We start from the raw sequence: 18658 nt of genomic DNA, 5'->3' as shown, positions 1-18658 counted from the left end.
GCTCAACACTAATAAACTTACCCGGAGTTTGTACTTTATAAAAGCAGCCGTGTTGTTGGGAAATAGTGGAACCAGGTAAAGTTTGTTTTCTCTGCAATTGTGAAATGTCGTGATATTAGAGGAAATATTAACAATGATTTGACAACTTGCCAATCAGTCAAAAGTTGCATATTTACTTTTTAAACATTCATTTTTTTCATTTTTGTCTGTACTCGTATTGTGGTAGTGGTGGCTTCCAATAAGAGCTGAGATCATATTATGAGATGTATAGAAAATCATCAACATCGCCATCGTTCTTATCCTTTCATTGTTTCTAACCAGGACTTTTGCTGTGTGTGTTGTCTCCTGTCGATCCTGTCGGGGGCGGTGTTGAGCCAGCTTCTCCTTTTTCAAACATTATAAAGGAGCTCATGAAAAAAAAAAAAAGAAGGAAAGAGGCCAACTTGCGTTCAATTGTCCAAACGTAGCGTCATGGAAAGAGCTACTTTGTTACAGCGCGCAAAGGAATAATCCCAAAGAAATAATGTTGGAGCGAGATGTGTGATGATCCTCTGTAGAAGCAGATTATTTGGTCGCTGATTCTGCTTTTTGTGATTTTAAAGGCTCGACTGAAGATGCGCAGGAACCTGTTTACAAGGAAAACGCAGCAAGTTTGAGTGAGGGAATGCGGAGCAGGCTCAACATGCACGGGGAGACCATTACTCATTGCTGTTGTTTTTCTTCTTCTTCACGTCAGGCCACTTTGTCTTGGACATATCTTCATCAGGGATAATTTCTAGGCTCTGTAATGAGAAACAAGTGTCCGAGCAGCGAAAAACGCGAGGTTGCTGTGCAGTTTGTGGGGATTAAAGCCGCCGTTGGTGCTTTTGGAGGAACTCTGTGGTGAAACCAGTTTAGTCTTTTAACCTGTTGTGTTTGTGATGCGGAAGGAGGCAGCATGCATTGGTTTTATGAGTAAGTTAATATCTTACATAGACTTTATAGCCTGTAGTTGCTGTTTGGACTTTAAAGGAAAACAGATATTAAGACGATAGAGCTGTAGCCTCAATGGGCTGAGGATGCTCGTGGTCACAGTAGGCACATTTTAAACTTTTATTTTGGTAGGTAGAATTAATAGGTTTACATAACTGTCGACTTCTGTGTTGATCAAGTATCAAATTATTACATTTACATAGACTGCCTTATGCTGTTACACACCTGATCCAGCAGCTGCCATGTAATTTGAGATGACTTTAAATATTACAGTGAGCTAGTGTCAGGTCTTTCCAATGCAGCATGCATGAAGACAGCAGCAGCAATTGAATTTAGGCACTATGTGCATGAAGAATCTTCTGGTTTAGGACGCACTGGAGTATCAAGATGTCAGTGAAAGCCAAAGCCATCTACACGTTTCTAAGTGAAAACAAAGAGGAGATTAGCATCCAGGAGAATGAAGAACTGGTTATTTTTGATGAGAACTCAGTGGATGGCTGGTTTCAGGGGGAGAACAGCCGGGGGGAGAGGGGTCTCTTTCCAGCATCGTATGTGGAAATTATTCGCACTCGCTCAAACTCTAATGTGACTGACTCCTCTATCAGCCCTCCAGGCTCTTTAGGAAAAGTCTCCTATTTCCCCTCGCTACCAAAAACCCCTCCTCATTTACCACAGTCTTACTATGATGATGAAGATGATGATGACTGGGACGACTGGGATGACAGGTCCACTGTGGTGGAGGATGCTGACCACTCCAGCAGCCCGGGGGCCAATGGACATACCAATCAGAGCTCTATGTCCAACAACCCCAATGTGCACTACCGGGCTAAACCCCACATGGAGAGACAAGACAGCATCTCCAGCGGCAGAAAAGGCAGTATGGTGGGCAGGAACTTGAACCGGTTTTCCAGCTTTGTCCGGTCAGGGGTAGAAGCCTTTGTTCTGGGTGATGTGCCCATGATGGCAAAGATAGCTGAGTCGTACACCATTGAGATGGCTCCCTTGGGGCCCAGGTGGAAGGAGAACCCACAGCCTTTCTTCTGCTCAATTGAAGACCCCACAAAACAGACAAAGTTCAAGGGCATCAAGACCTACATCTCATACCGAGTCACGCCAAGTCACATAGGACGTCCAGTTTACCGGCGCTACAAACACTTTGACTGGCTGTACAACCGCTTGTTGCACAAGTTCACTGTGATCTCTGTGCCTCACCTGCCTGAGAAGCAGGCCACAGGGCGATTCGAGGAAGACTTCATCGAGAAGCGTAAGAGACGACTGATACTGTGGATGAACCACATGACCAGTCACCCTGTCCTCTCCCAGTATGAAGGCTTCGAGCATTTTTTGATGTGTGCTGATGACAAGCAGTGGAAATTGGGCAAGAGACGAGCAGAGAAGGATGAGATGGTGGGAGCCCATTTCATGCTGACCCTTCAGATACCAAATGAGCACCAGGACCTTCAGGATGTAGAAGAACGGGTCGACACCTTCAAGAACTTTGCTAAGAAAATGGATGACAGCGTGATGCAGCTCACACATGTCGCCTCAGAGCTGGTGCGTAAACACCTGGGTGGGTTTAGGAAGGAGTTCCAGCGGCTGGGAAATTCCTTCCAGTCCATCAGCCAGGCATTCATGCTGGACCCTCCCCACAGCTCAGAGGCCCTCAATAATGCCATTTCCCATACGGGCCGCACCTATGAGAACATCGGAGAGATGTTCGCAGAGCAACCTAAGTATGACCTCTTCCAAATGCTGGACAAGTTGTCACTCTACCAAGGCCTGCTTGCCAACTTCCCAGACATTATTCATCTACAGAAAGGTAATGGGCTTGGCCATGAGTAGTTTCAATGTGTGAGGGGTTTATTTCATGTCTTAGTGATTTTAAACACCAATAAAGGGAAATAGCAAATGGACCATTGGTAAATATGTTAATGATGGTTACACAGATGTTTTGATGGATCCCCACATGTAGTGTGTAGCTCTTGCATCTGATATCAGCTCTTTATTTAAAACACAGTCACCATTAACTTTGTAAAAAGTAAAGTTCTGTGTCTGACTGTCCAGCCCAGTGTAGTAGCCTGCTAGAGTTGAGACAGGCAGCAGCTCCATTTGGAAAGTATTTCAAAAGCTTCAGTAATTGTTTAGAATAATATACAAAGTGTCTGCTAATGGGAACAGACTGCTGATGGCCAATCATCACATTTTGTTTCTCAGTCTGTGCTATTTATTATGCTGTGGTCGGTTTAGTTAGTCAGGTTTTGCCTCCAGCACACTCCAGCATGTGAGGCCATTTGACACATTATTTTCTTTTTAACAGTTTCATTACTCAGATACAGTAAGAGTTATACAGAAAACAATCCAACTATTTATTTCAAAACTACCCTTAGTACTATTAACAATAAGATATTCTCATTGTTGGGAAATCTAAAATATATCATATTCTTTTGCACTTAGCAGACACCAGGTTTTCAGAGCAGCAGATGTAGAAGTTTGCCTTTATATACACTGATATGCTCTGTGATGACCACCATGTTTCTTTGTAAAAATCGACTTCCACATACAGTATTTAGAAATGTGGCAAAATAGACCCAGGTAATGTTGCGTCAGGGTGTTACCATTAAAGAAGTGGTCTAACCTGTTTGTGGTTATCAGTACTCACATCTGTAAGAGATAAGAAATTCCCACAGTGACAAGTTAGAGATCTACTGCACGGTACATGTTCCACAACTGGAATCAATGACTTATTTTATGTATTTTAGCATAACTAATAATTAACTTTAAAACCAAAAAGCATGTAATTTAAACAAACAATTATAATACTCATAATCATGTTTGTGGCTGTGAAGTCTGACTTTCATAAACCCCTTTAAATATTAGTTGTGATCAGGTCTTTACCTCTGGCGTTATCTCATATTAACCTTTTTAATCCAAACGCTGGCATATCAGCACTGAACATCAGATCTCAAACAAGTAATGCTATCAGTGGATTGGTGTTAGTTCAGGGGGAATGAAAAGGCTGCTGCAAACCAAGAATAATGCTGTTGGTAAATGTTATCTCCTTCAAACAGCTGGCGCACATTATTCCAGAGGTCATTTGTGATACAATTCAACTGGTTGCTTTCAGTTACCCCACCCAGATATTGGAATAGATGAGGAAAACAAATCCTGAAGCTGAATGAGTCCACCCTATTCACAAAACATTAGGTTTTGAAATGGATTTAAAAAAATGTTTAGAACACCACAGAGGAACTGAGGCTGTTAGGATTTATTAGAAAGGGTTATTATTTTGTTAGCTAATTCTTTAAAACAATAATATGTTACTTTCTGAAGAATACCACAGTGTGAAGTTTAACAACCCTACTTTCGAAAGCTGATGTTAGAAACATAATGTAGATGGTTCCTAGTTGAAACTGAGCCACTTTCTGGCTTTAAATGTGCTACTGTTCCACCATGTATGTGTAATCATATACTGCTGTACCCTGATTATCAGAAGTGACATAAGTTCACTTTAAGGGAACGTTATTAAAGTTAGGAAGAAATAAAAAGAGAGGAAGCATAGTTTGTGTATTTCACGTGTTACTGTAATCATGTAATTAGGTATTTTTAAATAGGGAACTCGACATTTTAGGTAGTGACTTTCTTTCTGAGACTTTGATCAGACTTATACCTGTACCTCGCAGTTATACCTGTATACCTGAATGATAAGTAGAAACGTAAGAGCAGCAGGAGATGGTTCCCTTAGCTTGGCGTACACACGAGGAAACAGCTTGGTTCTGTTTGTCTATATACTGTATTTATTTGAAACCACACAGAAATGCAGAAGTCACGCAGCACTGTTTTTGTCCAGGCAGAGGTCTTTTTACTCCGCTGCTCTGTCTTCCCTGGCCGATCCAGATAACTCACCGCGATGTGACTTGTGTTCTTCTGAACCAGATACAGCTGTGGCAACACTCAGAACACACAACTGAGGTCGACTTTTTCCGGTGCACTCCTCCTCCTGCACTTCATCTTCACTTTGCTTCTTTCCTGCCTGACTTTCCCCTTCACTGAAGCTGTTTCAACTGTGTTTCCTGGTGAGCATGTAAACTGTAGGAATGTTGACTGGTGGACAACGACTGCATGTGGCCTTGATAAAAAATGTGTGTAGGGAGGAGAAGCTTTTGGGTAATGTCAGAAAAATGTCAGGGTGTGCTCTGTATGTCTTTTTCTCCCATTTTTCTTGTCTTGTTTTGAACCACAAATCCTTCACCTTTGTCTTTATCCTCAACACAAGGGCCTGCTTCTTTTAATCTTTTCCTCCTCTGTTACCCCATAAAAACATCCATATCAGAGGTTTTTGTCTGGCCCGTTGACCTGGTTTCAATAAGAGAGAAAGTACATCTAGTCTGGTCCAGAGGCTTGAAATGATGACTCTCTTGGACACTTTGAATCTCTGCCAAAACTAATCGCACCTGGATCTCATTTGGACACAATTAAGTGTCTTGATGTGAAGGGTTAATTATGCTGGATTGTTGTAGAATAAAGGCCCTGTGAGGCTTTTGTGTGACATGCAGATGTGCAACAACCACATTGCGTGTTACAATTTGAGTATTTGTTTGTTGGTAATCTGGGTCTCTGTAATTAACTACGTTGTTCCCTGTTTAACAAATAGTGGTTACGCAATCATACACGGAGCAATGCTGGTCTAGTATCCGTCTGATTGTAAATATTAAATGTGTATTCTCTGGATGAGTAAAGATACGTGGACAGCAGAATAACCTGCATTGTAGTAGATATCATGAGATAGAGATTTTGTGCTTGGTGAGAATTGAGGCACTAGAAGCAGTATCAAAACAGTCAGCTTCAAGTTGTTGGTTAGCTTGAACAGGCCTCACTGGAGTCATTGTATTTGGCATAAAACTGAAGCAAAAGTCATAACAAATGTTCTTTGGTAATAAGTGGTACATTTTTGCAGACAGAATGCAACAAACCTCATCTGTTCTCTCTTTGTCTTCAATCGCATTCTCAAGTAGTTTTTAAGTATAGAAAGTGCACCGTTGGTTGTTTCCTCTCCTCAGCTGCTGCTGATCGTGCATTAAAACCTTCCGTGATCCACAGCAGCGTTATTCAGTTTGAGAATGAGCTGGCTCCCCTGGGACGCCTTCAGTACACCAGCCAGACTTTTAATCTGGACAAAAGGTTAGTTGTCCTCCACATGGCAACACAATACAAAACCACATGCAGATTGAATGAAGAATACCTTTTGTTGCCAGTTCTGAGGAAATCTATCTGTCACATTCCCCCTTTATCTGCACAGGTTTGCTGTCATGACTGCACACACACACACACGCATCTCTTTGTGGTGGTCAATTAATATTTTGACGAGCTGACCCAGAGCACATGGCGTGTTTATAAGATATAACAAGCATGTTACTGATTAACATTCCCTACACTGCTTACAACACACAACAAAATACTGCACTGTCAGCAGGTACCAGGCTCGGGTTTTGGGAGCATGCAGTGGCCCACACATGGCAGTCTTTGAATATTGATGCTATTGTATGCTATGTTGTGGGCTGCAGTCCCCTTTGCTGACTGTGGTGACTGTGGACCTCAAATGTTTTATCTCTCCTGTTTGCTTATTCATAAATCTTGACAAAGGCCAGGCTCTTGTCTTCACACACATGCTGTCTGTCCACATGCTTCTGCATTCCTGTCTGTGTTGGCCCAGTGAACTGCTGTTTCACACTGAAGGAGATTACAGATGTCTCCAAGAACTTGTTTTTAAAACCTCCGACACCTCCCTCTTCCCCCTCCTCCTCCCAAAGAACCACAGGTTTTGCAGCATTAGACTGAAAACAGACATGCACCAAGAGAAGAGTTAGCTGCTGTTATAAAGCCTAATGCCATTGCTATTGTTTGTATTTTGTTCTGTCCAGTAAAACAGGACCTGGACAAAATATCTTTTTGTCTATGACCTTTCAGATTATAATGCTGTCCTGCAGCATCACCCTCAGTCACCCTGGCTGTGCAAAGAGCACATACCTGTTATTTGGTACACAAATAAGTTTGAACTGTACTTTGTAATTGTTTAGCTGTGGAATAAAATCACAACAGATTAAGCAAAGCAGTTCATACACTTCTGAGGTGTTCATGGCTAGATGAGATACTGTATTCAATCCTTCCAGCATGTTTTGGGTCTACCCTGGTGTGTCTTGAGTGAGATGAGATGTGTCCTGCATCCTGGCCAGATGCTGGAACAGCCTCAACTCGCTCTGTTCAAGTTGAAGTTCTTGCAGCTCTAGTCTGAGCTCTCATCACATGTCTGAACCCCTGACCCTATATGTCAAGAGTTGAGTCAAGTCACCGTCTGGAGGCCCTGGAAGGCCACTTAAGCTGCTTGTTTTCATGTTCTCTTTCCATTATTCATTGCCCAAAGCTCATAAACATACAGTAGGTAAAGTTTACAATATAGATTGACTAGTAAATCGAAAGCTTAGCCTTCTCTGCCTGTTCACCACAAAAGTCAAGAACAGTTCCTGGATTATTGTTGACTCTGCACTAATTATCTCGAAATAAACCCTGAGGTACTTTCATAGAGGATCACTATTGCTCATCGACTGAGTCATCAATTCATTGCAGAGCCAGCAGATCTTTGGCTCTTCATGCTCCCATGTTGAATTATCTTTGGACAAGACACTGAACTCAAAATTTCCCCAGTGCCTGAAATAGCAGCTACACCTTCACTGGATGTGTCCTAAGTTTCCCCATGGGGGTCAATAAAGTAGTTTATAGTACTTTTGATTCCCAGAGTCTATAGACATGCAGGTTAATTGCAAACCTTCCATGCTTGTATGTACCAGTGTGTCTACACTGGTCAAACAAACTCGCTGCCCTGGAATAGACTGGCAACCTGTCATGGGAACATCCAGCTCCTATATCACCCTCTTATGGTAAAATCCCTAACAGTTAAAATTGTTTGGTAAATCCTGGGGTGGCTGACTTGTTAGCTTGACTCTCAAAGTGCTTGCGTTGTCAATGAAAGAATGGAAAAAAGAAGTAATTGCCATCTGTATTTGTTCATGGTTTGATCAGTTTATTCTTTGGCATCAGGTTCACCAGTTAAATAGTTTTGGCTCCGTTCGTTGAGCTAATAACAGTTTGACCTGCAGTGCAGTAAAAGTACAGTTAAACTAGCTCCGAGCTGAAACTTCATCCCTGTTTGTTTCTCTGTCTCCACCTGACGAAGAGTAAGCTTTAACAGCCAGCGGGCCTGTGGGTGTCATGGTAACAACATGATGCTTGTGGTTGGCATGGAGATGACTTAATTTACAGGAGAGGATTGTTAGCAGTCCTTTCTCTGTCCGTTTCTTATGTTATGTTGTTGTGTGAACATTACTAAGCAACTGTAAGAGTTACGACAATAGAAAATCCTTGTCTTTCTACCAAGTATTTCATTTGGTATCATGTGTCAGTTGAGGTTGGACAACCGCACTGCACGCATTAATTTATAGTATTAACAAGGCCGACTAAAGTTTTGACCAGAAAGATATTTATCTTTCTTCTTTAATTTGTGCTGCCTCTCTTTATGCATTGCAACACTTCTCATTACACAGATCTAATATGGCAAACTCACAGGGGAAATAATACATCTGTTCCACAACAAAATAAGCGTTGTAAATTAATTTAATGTCACAGTTAGAAACAGAATAGAAAGCCTTAAGTTCTGGAACAATTTCAGGATCGCTTCTCTTGCCTTACAAAGCTCCAAGTAATAATACGAAGCCATACAATGGAATTATGATGTCACAGTTAAGGTTGATGCTGGTCATTTATGTGATTTTGTATGTGATAGTATAACTGAGCTTTGTGAAGCTGATGAGTTAGAGGAGCCGACTGAAAACTCTTTTTAAAGAAGGTCATCTTGTTCCACTTGTCATGTGGAAATCCTAAATATTTTGAATCCACATGCAGTCCTAGTTTTGATTTTACTAGGACAACACCCGTTCTTCACACAGTCTCAAAAACAGAGTGGAGAAGGGGTAAAATAAATCCTTTTGCAGAGGAACACTGCAACATAAACATATCAGTGTTAGGATTGATAATGAATTCTACATCATTGCCAAGCATATCTTCCCTAATAAACAAACTATGACAGCAACATGTAAGACATGAGCGTGGATTTATTACACCATCTGTGTGAATGTGACAGATATAATGGCTTTAGATCAGATTGTCTATACACTTAAAAAAAAAAAAGCACATCTGTTCAGCATCTTTTTGCATGGCTTCAATAAAGCTTCAGTCAGAGCTTTAGAGCTGTTGGAAGTTTCATGTCTTAAATCTGTGAGTTAATGTTGCAGTCGTGGTCCAAAAAGTTGTGTTTGAGCACAGAGGAGGATGGAGCGTGCACGGGAAGTTTCCCCATCATATGTTAAACAGTGCTAGTAAGTCACCTGCTCTCGGCGCAGGCCTGTGAGGGTGATTCTGAACATTTAAGAGTAAAAATTGAAGATAAATGGACATGAGATCGGATGTGTGGACATTCCAGCTCAGTACACAAACTCCAGCTCTGTTATTATCTGTGTATCTGACTGGCTGCTGTAAACACTGTGTTAACTTGCTCAGCAGTAGGTTTTTTTATGTTTGTGTATGCCTGAGGCTTTTAGGGCCCACTTTAAACGCTGGCACATATGAGTCCTTTTGACCCCGTCATGCATTCTTGAATGTGTGTCTCAGTTTTCTTATTTTTTTCTTCTCCAGACTTGTCTTCAAAAGCCAGTTTCCTCGGCTCTTTTCCTTTCCTCTTCTCCTTTTCTTTATCCTCCATTAGGCCTAAATGTCACTATTTAACTTGACCTCTCTTCTCAATGGCTACTTACACAAGCACTTACATGTTGCAGGGAAATAAATTCACAACAATTAAGAGATTCACTCTCTCCAAACAACGTTGAATTTGACGTGAACTTTGACATGCACTATTTCCTGACATTTTCACGTTAAAAACATTTGTGGCTTATTTTCTGTTTCCCCATCCACTTTATTTTAACTTTTCCAGCTAGTCAAAGTATAAACTTCTCCACAAACAAGAAGATTTAATTTGCAAATGACAGATTTAATTTGCAAATGACAGCAATGAGGTAGGAATGGAATGAATGTGTCTTTTATATAAACTGAATTAGCTCCCTAGCTGTGATATTACATTGCTGTGTTACTTCCTGGTGGCATAAGGGAAACCTCAGCTAAGAAAATATATTCACATGTATTTGTAATGTAAAAAATGGCACAATGAGAAGCCCCCCCCCCTTTGCTGTTTTCATTCACATTTTTTGAGGTCAACAGAAAACAAATTTCAACAGTTCATTGTGGTGCTTGACACCGATGTCAGTCCCTACACATGTGCTCTCTCTCCCTCTCTCTCACTCACTCAGAGCCCTTTACAGTCAGTGTTTAGTGACAACAAGCTTCATTTGTCCCCAGTGTTTCTGTTTACTGCTCTGAACAATGTGAACAACATTCACTCATCCTCCTTAGTCATGTTATTTCATCCTGCGGCTTTGGTCTTTTCCCAGGTTATGCTGATGAGTCATGTAGCTCATGGAAATTTAAATTTGATGAACATACATGCAGCATGTGAATAGACAGTATTTTAACTTAAACTACATTATTGTACAGTGTTAGTCAGCTGCTTCACCAAACCATAGCATGTTATCTTGAAAATGTCATGCCATAACCTGCCAAATATTTTTCCCATATTTTTACTTTTCAAGAGAGAAATTTAGCCCAGTTCGAAGTGTTGGAGGAAAATTAGGGTGTTTTGTGGTTTGCACTGCAGCAGTGAAGTCATTACATACTAGTGGCTTTGCTTTCACATATTAGCCCCGTACGGTTTCACTTTTCACACCCACAAACTCAATCACCTCAAGCGAATCACGAAGCATTAGGCAATACCTTTCATAATTGTAGATGGTTGTCAACTTATCCTCTGGAGGGAAAACTTTAACCCTTATCATGAAGAATGGGTCATTTCATTTAATCCCAAATAACAGTTACCTAATGTCTTTGCTTTGTAAATATAATCATTATTGCCAGATGAAGTTAAAAAGACTAATCACCTTGTAAGAAAAATAAACTGTGCACAGTGCACAGCGAGTAATAAATTAAGGGCCATATTGACATAGTTTTTTTTTTAGCCTAGCTACTCTGATGACTGAAGATGTGCCACATATGTAAAACAAAAACTATTAGAGTGAAATCTCTTGTCAAACAGCTGGAACTAGCAGCCCACTTATCAGCCTGTGTTATAGCCAGTTGATTTATAGGAGGGAGGCACAGATGTATATAAACTAGCTTCAAATGAAGAGGCTCTACTCCAGTATGAGGATGTCTCCACTCTAGGATTAAACAGGAACAAGGATTTAATTGTATATAAATGAAAACCAATGTCCCAGATAATGTGTTAAAATTAGACACTTAACTGTCACTGTGTCTTAGTGTTTTTGGACCAGATAAGAATTTGTGATATGTATGGGGGGGGGGACACAAACAACCTCAGGGAATTGCGAAACGTTATCGGCACCAATATGTAAATAACAAGCACCCAAGCCACACATGCTGCAAACAGATACAAGTACCTTAAAGACTGACTTCCGTTCTCACGTTTCATGTATGCATACATTGGACAGAAGATAGACGTTAGAGGAGTTGGAGAAGAAGTGCTGCACTTCCTGAACTCGTCCTGCAGTGACCTCAGGCCCAGGCAGGGCTGTGGGAATGGGGAATTTAGCAGATGCCTGAGTTCACTTGCCCTGAGGGTTGTGGTCGTAGTTAATCTCAACGATCCTCGTTCTTTTTCTTTCTGTCTCACCCATACCGAGTGACTTATTAAAAAATTGCTCAAATATTTTCTTTTGCTCGTTATAGGCAGTAGTGTTGTAAAATCTTTTGAGACCTGATTATGGGCTGTCAGGAGAAGAAGGGCGATTGTTGCAGCAGTGGATTGTGTGCACAAGAGGCTGCATGATGAGCTGTAGATCAAGTACTGTCACTACTACTGCTCATTGTCTAGTGTCGAGTTGAGTCGAGTAGGTTGAGCAAAAACCAATCATTAGCAATTAGTACCGGGAAAAATGTGATTTAATATTAATACCAATGTTCCCTGAGATTGTAAGAACCTTTCCTTTCCTTTCTTTTACGCCCCCCTTTTCCTCCTCTCTCCTCCCACCCCTTCCCAAGCCTCTGTAGAGCACTAATATCTACCCAGCACAGACCCATGAAGCTGTCACATGTGAAATAGATGCAATAAAACATGCAGTAGCCAGTCTGGTTGGGCAAGATAAACAAATCTGGTGACTTTCCAGACCACTGGCCATGTATCATAGAGCATTTGGTAACTCTGGTAAAAGGAGCAGAAGGCTTATACTGGGAGAGAGGGGTTGCTTTTAATTTTGTTTTACTTTTTCGCAGAAAGCCTGTAAATTGTAATTATAATGGTTTAGCCTTACGTCAAGTCTTAGAGCCAATGTAGCTTCAAGGAAGAATACTTAAAGCTTTCTTTGTGGTGAGTTCTAGCATTAACCAATCCAAAAATGTTGAGTCCATCCCCCCCACACACATACATAACCATGAGTGCCTTTCCTTTATGTCCCACAGACGTGCTATCTGGCGATGCACATTCTCCTCTCATGTGGAAAACATGAATGTAGGTCAGCACCACAGACTGTAGTCCACACGCCTCCCTGCTGGAACACATTGAAAGTGCTGTTCATGCTTTCCCAGACTTCTGCCAGGAATTCCATAGGAAATCCAGGGCGGCATGAACTCGCCGATAGAGTTAACGGATAAGACCGTCACCCTGTGGCATACATCACAGACAGAGCAAGTAGCTTATCCAAGCTGGACCTGCTAGCTAGATTGTATGCAAATCTCTCGGCTTCTTGGTTTTGACGTTGTATGAGACTCGCTAATCTGACGAGACATGCAGCATGGGGCCACGCCATTGAGCCGCCATGTTCTGCACTTGGAAAATGACGTCATGGCAGTCTGGGTAAATGTGGTTAGAACGCGTCCTCGCCACGCTGAAGCTAGACGTTTGGTATGCAGTGAAACAAAATGCAATTGTGCGGCTTGTTCACTGCTCTACCTATAAAATGTGCTGCTCTACAGTAGTTAATTTCTGGGAGGAAAAGCTACAACGCTGCTCTGCACCACTGAACTCCACAGAGAAGACTTAACATTACTGTATTGCACTCATAGTACATTGTTACAGACCCCCCCCCCCCAAAGAGCAATACAATCTGCGAATGGCTTTTAGAATATATTTGACTGTGTTTTTAGAGTTTTCACAAAGACATTATAATATGTTAATAAAACATCAGTTTTCACTTCAACCAAATTACATTGAAAAAAGCATAGTTTCTTACTTTTACTACCATCTTAGCTTTAAAATAAGATAAGTTTAGTTTTATTTACTCATTTTGTCTTTCTTTTAAGGTTTAGGCCTTCAAAGGTCAATTAAATTATTAAAGGTTTCTGATGACTTCTCTGCTAATCTGTTAGCTCATTGTTGTAACTCAAGGGGAATCTGTATAGTTTATTTAGCCTCTACTGTCTGTACGGCTCGATACCGCGATCTCTAAGTGATAAAAGATGTTTTTGTTGTTGCTGTGGTGGCAGCGGAAGCCTCAGAGATGAATATCTCAAAAAAAAAAATACTTGGCAGGTAAAACCGAAACAGTCTGTAAAGCCACATACTGTAACACTGAGGTAAACCAGAAGCCATTTGTTTTGTGTCATTTGAAGTGGTTGGCTCTTCTTGGCTTCTAACCAGTTTCTGTTACACATCTGAGAAGTTGGTGCTTTGTGTTTAGACTGTTCCAGTTTTGAAAGCTATGAAAGTTATGTTTCATCTGAACACAGGTGCCTTTGCCAAGGTGAAGGAGAGCCAGCGGATGAGTGACGAAGGGAAGATGGACCAGGACGAGGCCGACGGTATAAGGAAACGCTGTCGGACGGTCGGGTTTGCCCTCCAGGCAGAGATGAGCCACTTCCATCAGCAGCGAGAAGTGGACTTCAAAGACATGATGCAGGCCTACCTCAGGGAGCAGATAGCCTTTTACCAACGTGTTGTCCAACAACTGGAGCGCACCCTGCGCATGTATGACTGTCTGTAAAGACACGGATCTGCTGCGCTATTCAGGATGCCAAAAGAAGAGAAGGAAGACAGAAGGCGAGGGTGTTAGTCATGCACGGTGCAGATTGAAAAGACTTGCAGGTAAATGAAGCAGTGGTTTCTTAAGTGGAAAGACCTTAAAAGCCAGTCAGTCGCCCACTTTGATGGATTCAAAGTCACATTTTTGTACCTACTGTACCTTTTATTTCTGAGAAACATATTACATAAGCAATATCGAAGCATATTGTTTATTTTAGTTAATTTAAAGTGTTTGTAACATTAAAATAAAAGTATAGGTTCCACATTCATATAGTTGAGTATTCTAGTGTAACACATTAAAGCCATGAAACGGGTTTTCAAATTGTCCCCTGCTCTCCAATATCATGCACTTTGGCTTCTCCAGGGACTGAGACAAGTTGTTTTCAACATGTAAAGAATCATATACTGGCTTATTTAACACCCAATAAAAAATACCAGATGTTTAGTAAAGATTTATTGAATAGGAATATTGAGTTACTTAAGGTTTTTTTCTTTTTTTTAATCGAAAAGTGAAAATGACTCCCATGACCCTGGAGAGGAAAAGCGTTGGGATGGATGGATGGATGGATGAATGGATGGATGGATGGGAAATGACTATTGTATGGGGGATTTCACCATCGTCTCCTCTGCTTCATCTTAAGGTTTCGACTTGCTCAGGTTTTCACTGCATTGTTTCGCTGCACGTCTCTTCCCTCTGGTCGTCTCTCTGTCTGAACCATGCAACATGTTACTGATACCATGTTATTCTGTTTGTACTTTTTCTTAAGTGCCTTTAAGGGTCTGATGGAATATTCTTAAACGTCTGTCTGTAGTATGGTGTCCGTGTCATGGGGCAGTTACCTGGATTTGTTAAGACACAAGTTTGCACATGTTTTTTTATACTTGTTGTGGGTCATAGTGAGTGTGGGTGACTGAATGTAATGAGTCAGTAAGTGAGTTGGTCAACTCCCATTTTCATATGTAGCAGCAGGTTTATTTAGTTTAGTCAACTAATAGGACAATTAGTCTCATATTGAAGAGGAGGAACGAGTTTCTGTGTTTTTTATCAGATCATTTAGTTTACACAAGACCAAATTGTTTCTACTGTACTACTTGAGCTTTGTGTTTAAAATAGTCTGGATTAAAAATAGACAGTACAGTGTGATGTTCATATCATGTAGTCGTAAACGTGTAATGTGCAAATAAAACCACAATATATATTATACAGATGGTTTCTATACTGTAGCCATAATAAGTTAAAGGAATGGTTTGACTTTTTTTTTTTCTGTCCCCATTCAAGAAATTGTCTTTCACATAATTACTTCTAACTTACATCTGCTACTTGTCTTTTATACACTTTGCTTCATACAGACTGAAAAAGCAAACAATGAAGTGCTAATTAGTGGATTTAGCAGGTGCTGGTAAATGGATTGAGTTTTGTTAACATTACATACGACAGACCTGCAGATGTACAAAAGGCATAAGTAGTGATCTTCTCATTTAACTCCTTGGAAGAACAGGATATGTTTCCCAAAATGTTGAGCTATTCCTTTAAGTAGTAACGATACATATATTAGATAGCTCTTATTCCAGTTGTGATCACCGTGAGGTGTCACTTACTACATAAAGTTTAGAAACGAATTTAAACCTGTTTTTTTTACACATGCTTCCACCCTGAATGGGATTTGAGTTCTTTGCTCTGAGGGAGCGAGTTTTTGTTACTAACTAAGAGCTGTTCCACTAACATTACTCATCCTGTTTTCATGGGAACTCGCAGTTTAGACGAAACTATCTTTAACATCACGCCAACTTTAGAGGTTTATGTGGAGTCTGCGTGGCAATTATAAGCATTACCTCAAGAAGTGTGGGGGATGTTTTCGTGAGCTTGTCACACTTCTCCTCCAGCAATGCCCAGTGTTTATTTGTCCTGTGAGCTGCTGATTCTTCAGTTGGATGAAAGACTGTTTGATGCTTCGCTGGGTTGTTTTGGGTATGAGTGTAAAGTCAAATGAAAAATTCATCTTGCTAAATCTCTGGCTGGTGTTCTTGAGTTTCAGAATTAGATTTTAGAACCTCGCTATGGTTCTTCCATAACAAAGAGTTGCTGATTCAGAGTGCAGGTTTCTCAGTAAACAAATACGTGTGTGTGTGTGTGTGTGTGTGTGTGTTTGTGTGCGTGCGTGACTCAGATCCGACTGTGCTCTCAGTTATTGGTACTGCTCAGCCTACATCCGGAGCCTTCCGCTCTCTACTGTCTAAATGTGGTGTTATTTACATTTGTTTTTGAACAAACCTTTGCTTTTCATACTAGCATTTTTTTTTCCTGTCAGCATTTGCACTCATTTCAGTTTCTCCAAGACCAAAGAAGTCTGACATTTTTCAACCAGACTTCCTTTTTGTAAAAAAACTGTTTGGTTTCAGTAAAATGACATTTGCTCTCTGGGTTTGTAACTGAATCTTTTCTACTCTGAGCAAAATGTGATAGATATCAATTAGAGAGACTAAGAAGAACAGAAGAGAAACTATCATGGACACCAAAGGCAAAGAGACATTTTGGGCGAAAGAACGACGTGTAAGTTGCAAATGAAAGAGTGAAGATCCTGTTGAAAAAGTGCTTGTAGCCCCAATCAGGTATCACGTTGACTTGCTTCTCATGTTCCAAAGCTACCTAAATGAAATGCCAGGGAGTTTACACAAGTGACTGTTTTGTAACATGGATGTGTGACCCGGCAGGTTGCGGGAGCTTTTGTGGTTTGAATTGAATCTCTGAAATAACCTTTTTTTTTTTTTATTTGTCACTTGATTTAGGGGAAATTTAATAAAAGTTATGGTGGTGATCGATCTGTCTTTGTCGTCTTTGTTGTACATCTGACATATTCAGGCTTGTGAGTGTGTTTCCATGAATTTTCGAGCTATTCAGGTGTAGTTAGAACAAGTGAGCATATGATTTAATGTACCACACAGTAACACCTGCAGCCACTAGAACCAGGACTGAAGCATGTACCCACTTTATCCGTCCAGTCTGTGTGCTCCTATTACATACACATACAAACAGTTGGCTCTGAACAAAGCCAAAACAAGGAGAGCCAGGAGCTTTTTTCTGTGCGCATGTAAACACGATGATGCATGTGCAGAAACACAAAGAATCATGTGCCTGTCCTGTCTGAACCTCACTGTCTGAGCGACACACACTGGAACAACCTGGGGTTCAGTGTCTTGCTCAAGGCCACAATGACATGTTGATGGAAGGAGCTGGAATTGACCTAAAGTTCAGAACACAAGGAAAACTCTACCAACAACTAACATTGATACGTAGCTACACTGGGAGCATTTAATTGATGGACTTTACACACGTTCTGACATTACATTTGAGTCCAAGAACACTTTATTGAAAGTTTCCTTACATGAGTGAGGCTCACCAGCTGACAAATGCCAAACTGTAGCCTAGCAGGCTACGATATGTTCAAGTGAAAGCCAGGCTTTTCCCTGTAATCTGTACCAGATGTTTCGGAAACAAACATTTAATTTGCACAGCTCAAATCAACAGTTGTGTTGTTAAAAGGAACGAGGTGTTAGGAGACACCTTCATCATACTGAGCTCCCTCTTCTGTTCTAATCTCTGACAGCGGGTGTCTTACTAATCCTTTTTTCTAGCATGCACATGTATGTTTGATATACGGTGACGCTGAGCCAGCTATCATGAAGAATCCAGATGTTTCCATTTGAAGTCGAAGCTGGGGTCTTATGGTAATGTACCAGGCTCTCTCAGGTTTCGGTACACTGTTGGAGCGAGGTGATGACATCACCTTTTTAATATGTGGACGGGCAATATAGCATCAAATATACTTGGAAACACAAGATTGACAGAATAATGAAAATCTAAATTTGAAGCTTAAATCACTAACTCACTAATTAAAGTGGTGAAAGCAGGTTTCAGACTCGTTAAGTCTGTCTGCCACACACTTAATATTCACCACAGGGTATTAGTGAAGCGAAAAGACCTCAATTGCAGTAAATTGACACCTTGGAAAAAGTAATGCAAACAGTGTGTTACTCTGCAGCAAATGAGTTTGTGTGAGCGAGGAAGTGGGGGAGATGAAAACCAGTCAACTTTGCCTTCTTTTAGGCTTTTTCCATTGGACACAGCTGAAGCCTGGATGAGCTAACCACCTCTTTTCCAGAGGAAGGGAACAGCTGTTGAAACGACTCGTGTGGTGCAAAAATGAAAGTTGTATAATAAAAACCAAAAATATCTGAAAAGCAGAATTCTCCTTCACACACACACACACACACACACACACACACACACCGTAGGTCTCATCACGTCTGGGTGTCCTGTTGCAATAAATTCTTATCATGCCCTTAAACTTACAAACTTCCTTAAACTTTCTTTAAAAAATAACTTTCTTTCAGGTCTGCGGTGCTGCTGCATGGGGCGTATGGTAAAAGCGTTATGGCCAAGAGTGCCAGCAGATGTCTATAAAAAAAATAAAAAAATAAAAGATGCTGAGTGAAGGA

The 18658-nt window shown here is 40.9% G+C and overlaps 1 protein-coding gene across 1 annotated transcript; it reads left to right on the top strand.

Moving 5' to 3' along the window:
• The first annotated feature begins 37 nt into the window (after positions 1-37).
• Positions 38-16983, top strand: snx33 (sorting nexin 33). Its single transcript, XM_026365286.1, has 2 exons — positions 38-2791; positions 13870-16983. The coding sequence occupies exons 1-2, from the start codon at positions 1360-1362 to the stop codon at positions 14121-14123; spliced, it is 1686 nt and encodes a 561-aa protein (XP_026221071.1). The 5' UTR covers positions 38-1359; the 3' UTR covers positions 14124-16983.
• The last annotated feature ends 1675 nt before the right edge of the window (positions 16984-18658 follow it).

This window comes from Anabas testudineus, chromosome 6 (assembly GCF_900324465.2).
Source record: "Anabas testudineus chromosome 6, fAnaTes1.2, whole genome shotgun sequence".
Taxonomy (NCBI): Eukaryota; Metazoa; Chordata; class Actinopteri; order Anabantiformes; family Anabantidae; genus Anabas; species Anabas testudineus.
The sequence above is the reverse complement of the archived record's forward strand: the minus strand, read 5'-3'. Positions and strand labels throughout refer to the sequence as shown.

Bases quoted from the DNA above. Each gene is read 5' to 3' on its own strand.
- snx33 (XM_026365286.1), top strand. From the start codon at position 1,360: ATGTCAGTGAAAGCCAAAGCCATCTACACGTTTCTAAGTGAAAACAAA. The intron at 2,792-13,869 runs GTAATGGGCTTG...ATCTGAACACAG, and splicing joins CATTATTCATCTACAGAAAG to GTGCCTTTGCCAAGGTGAAG.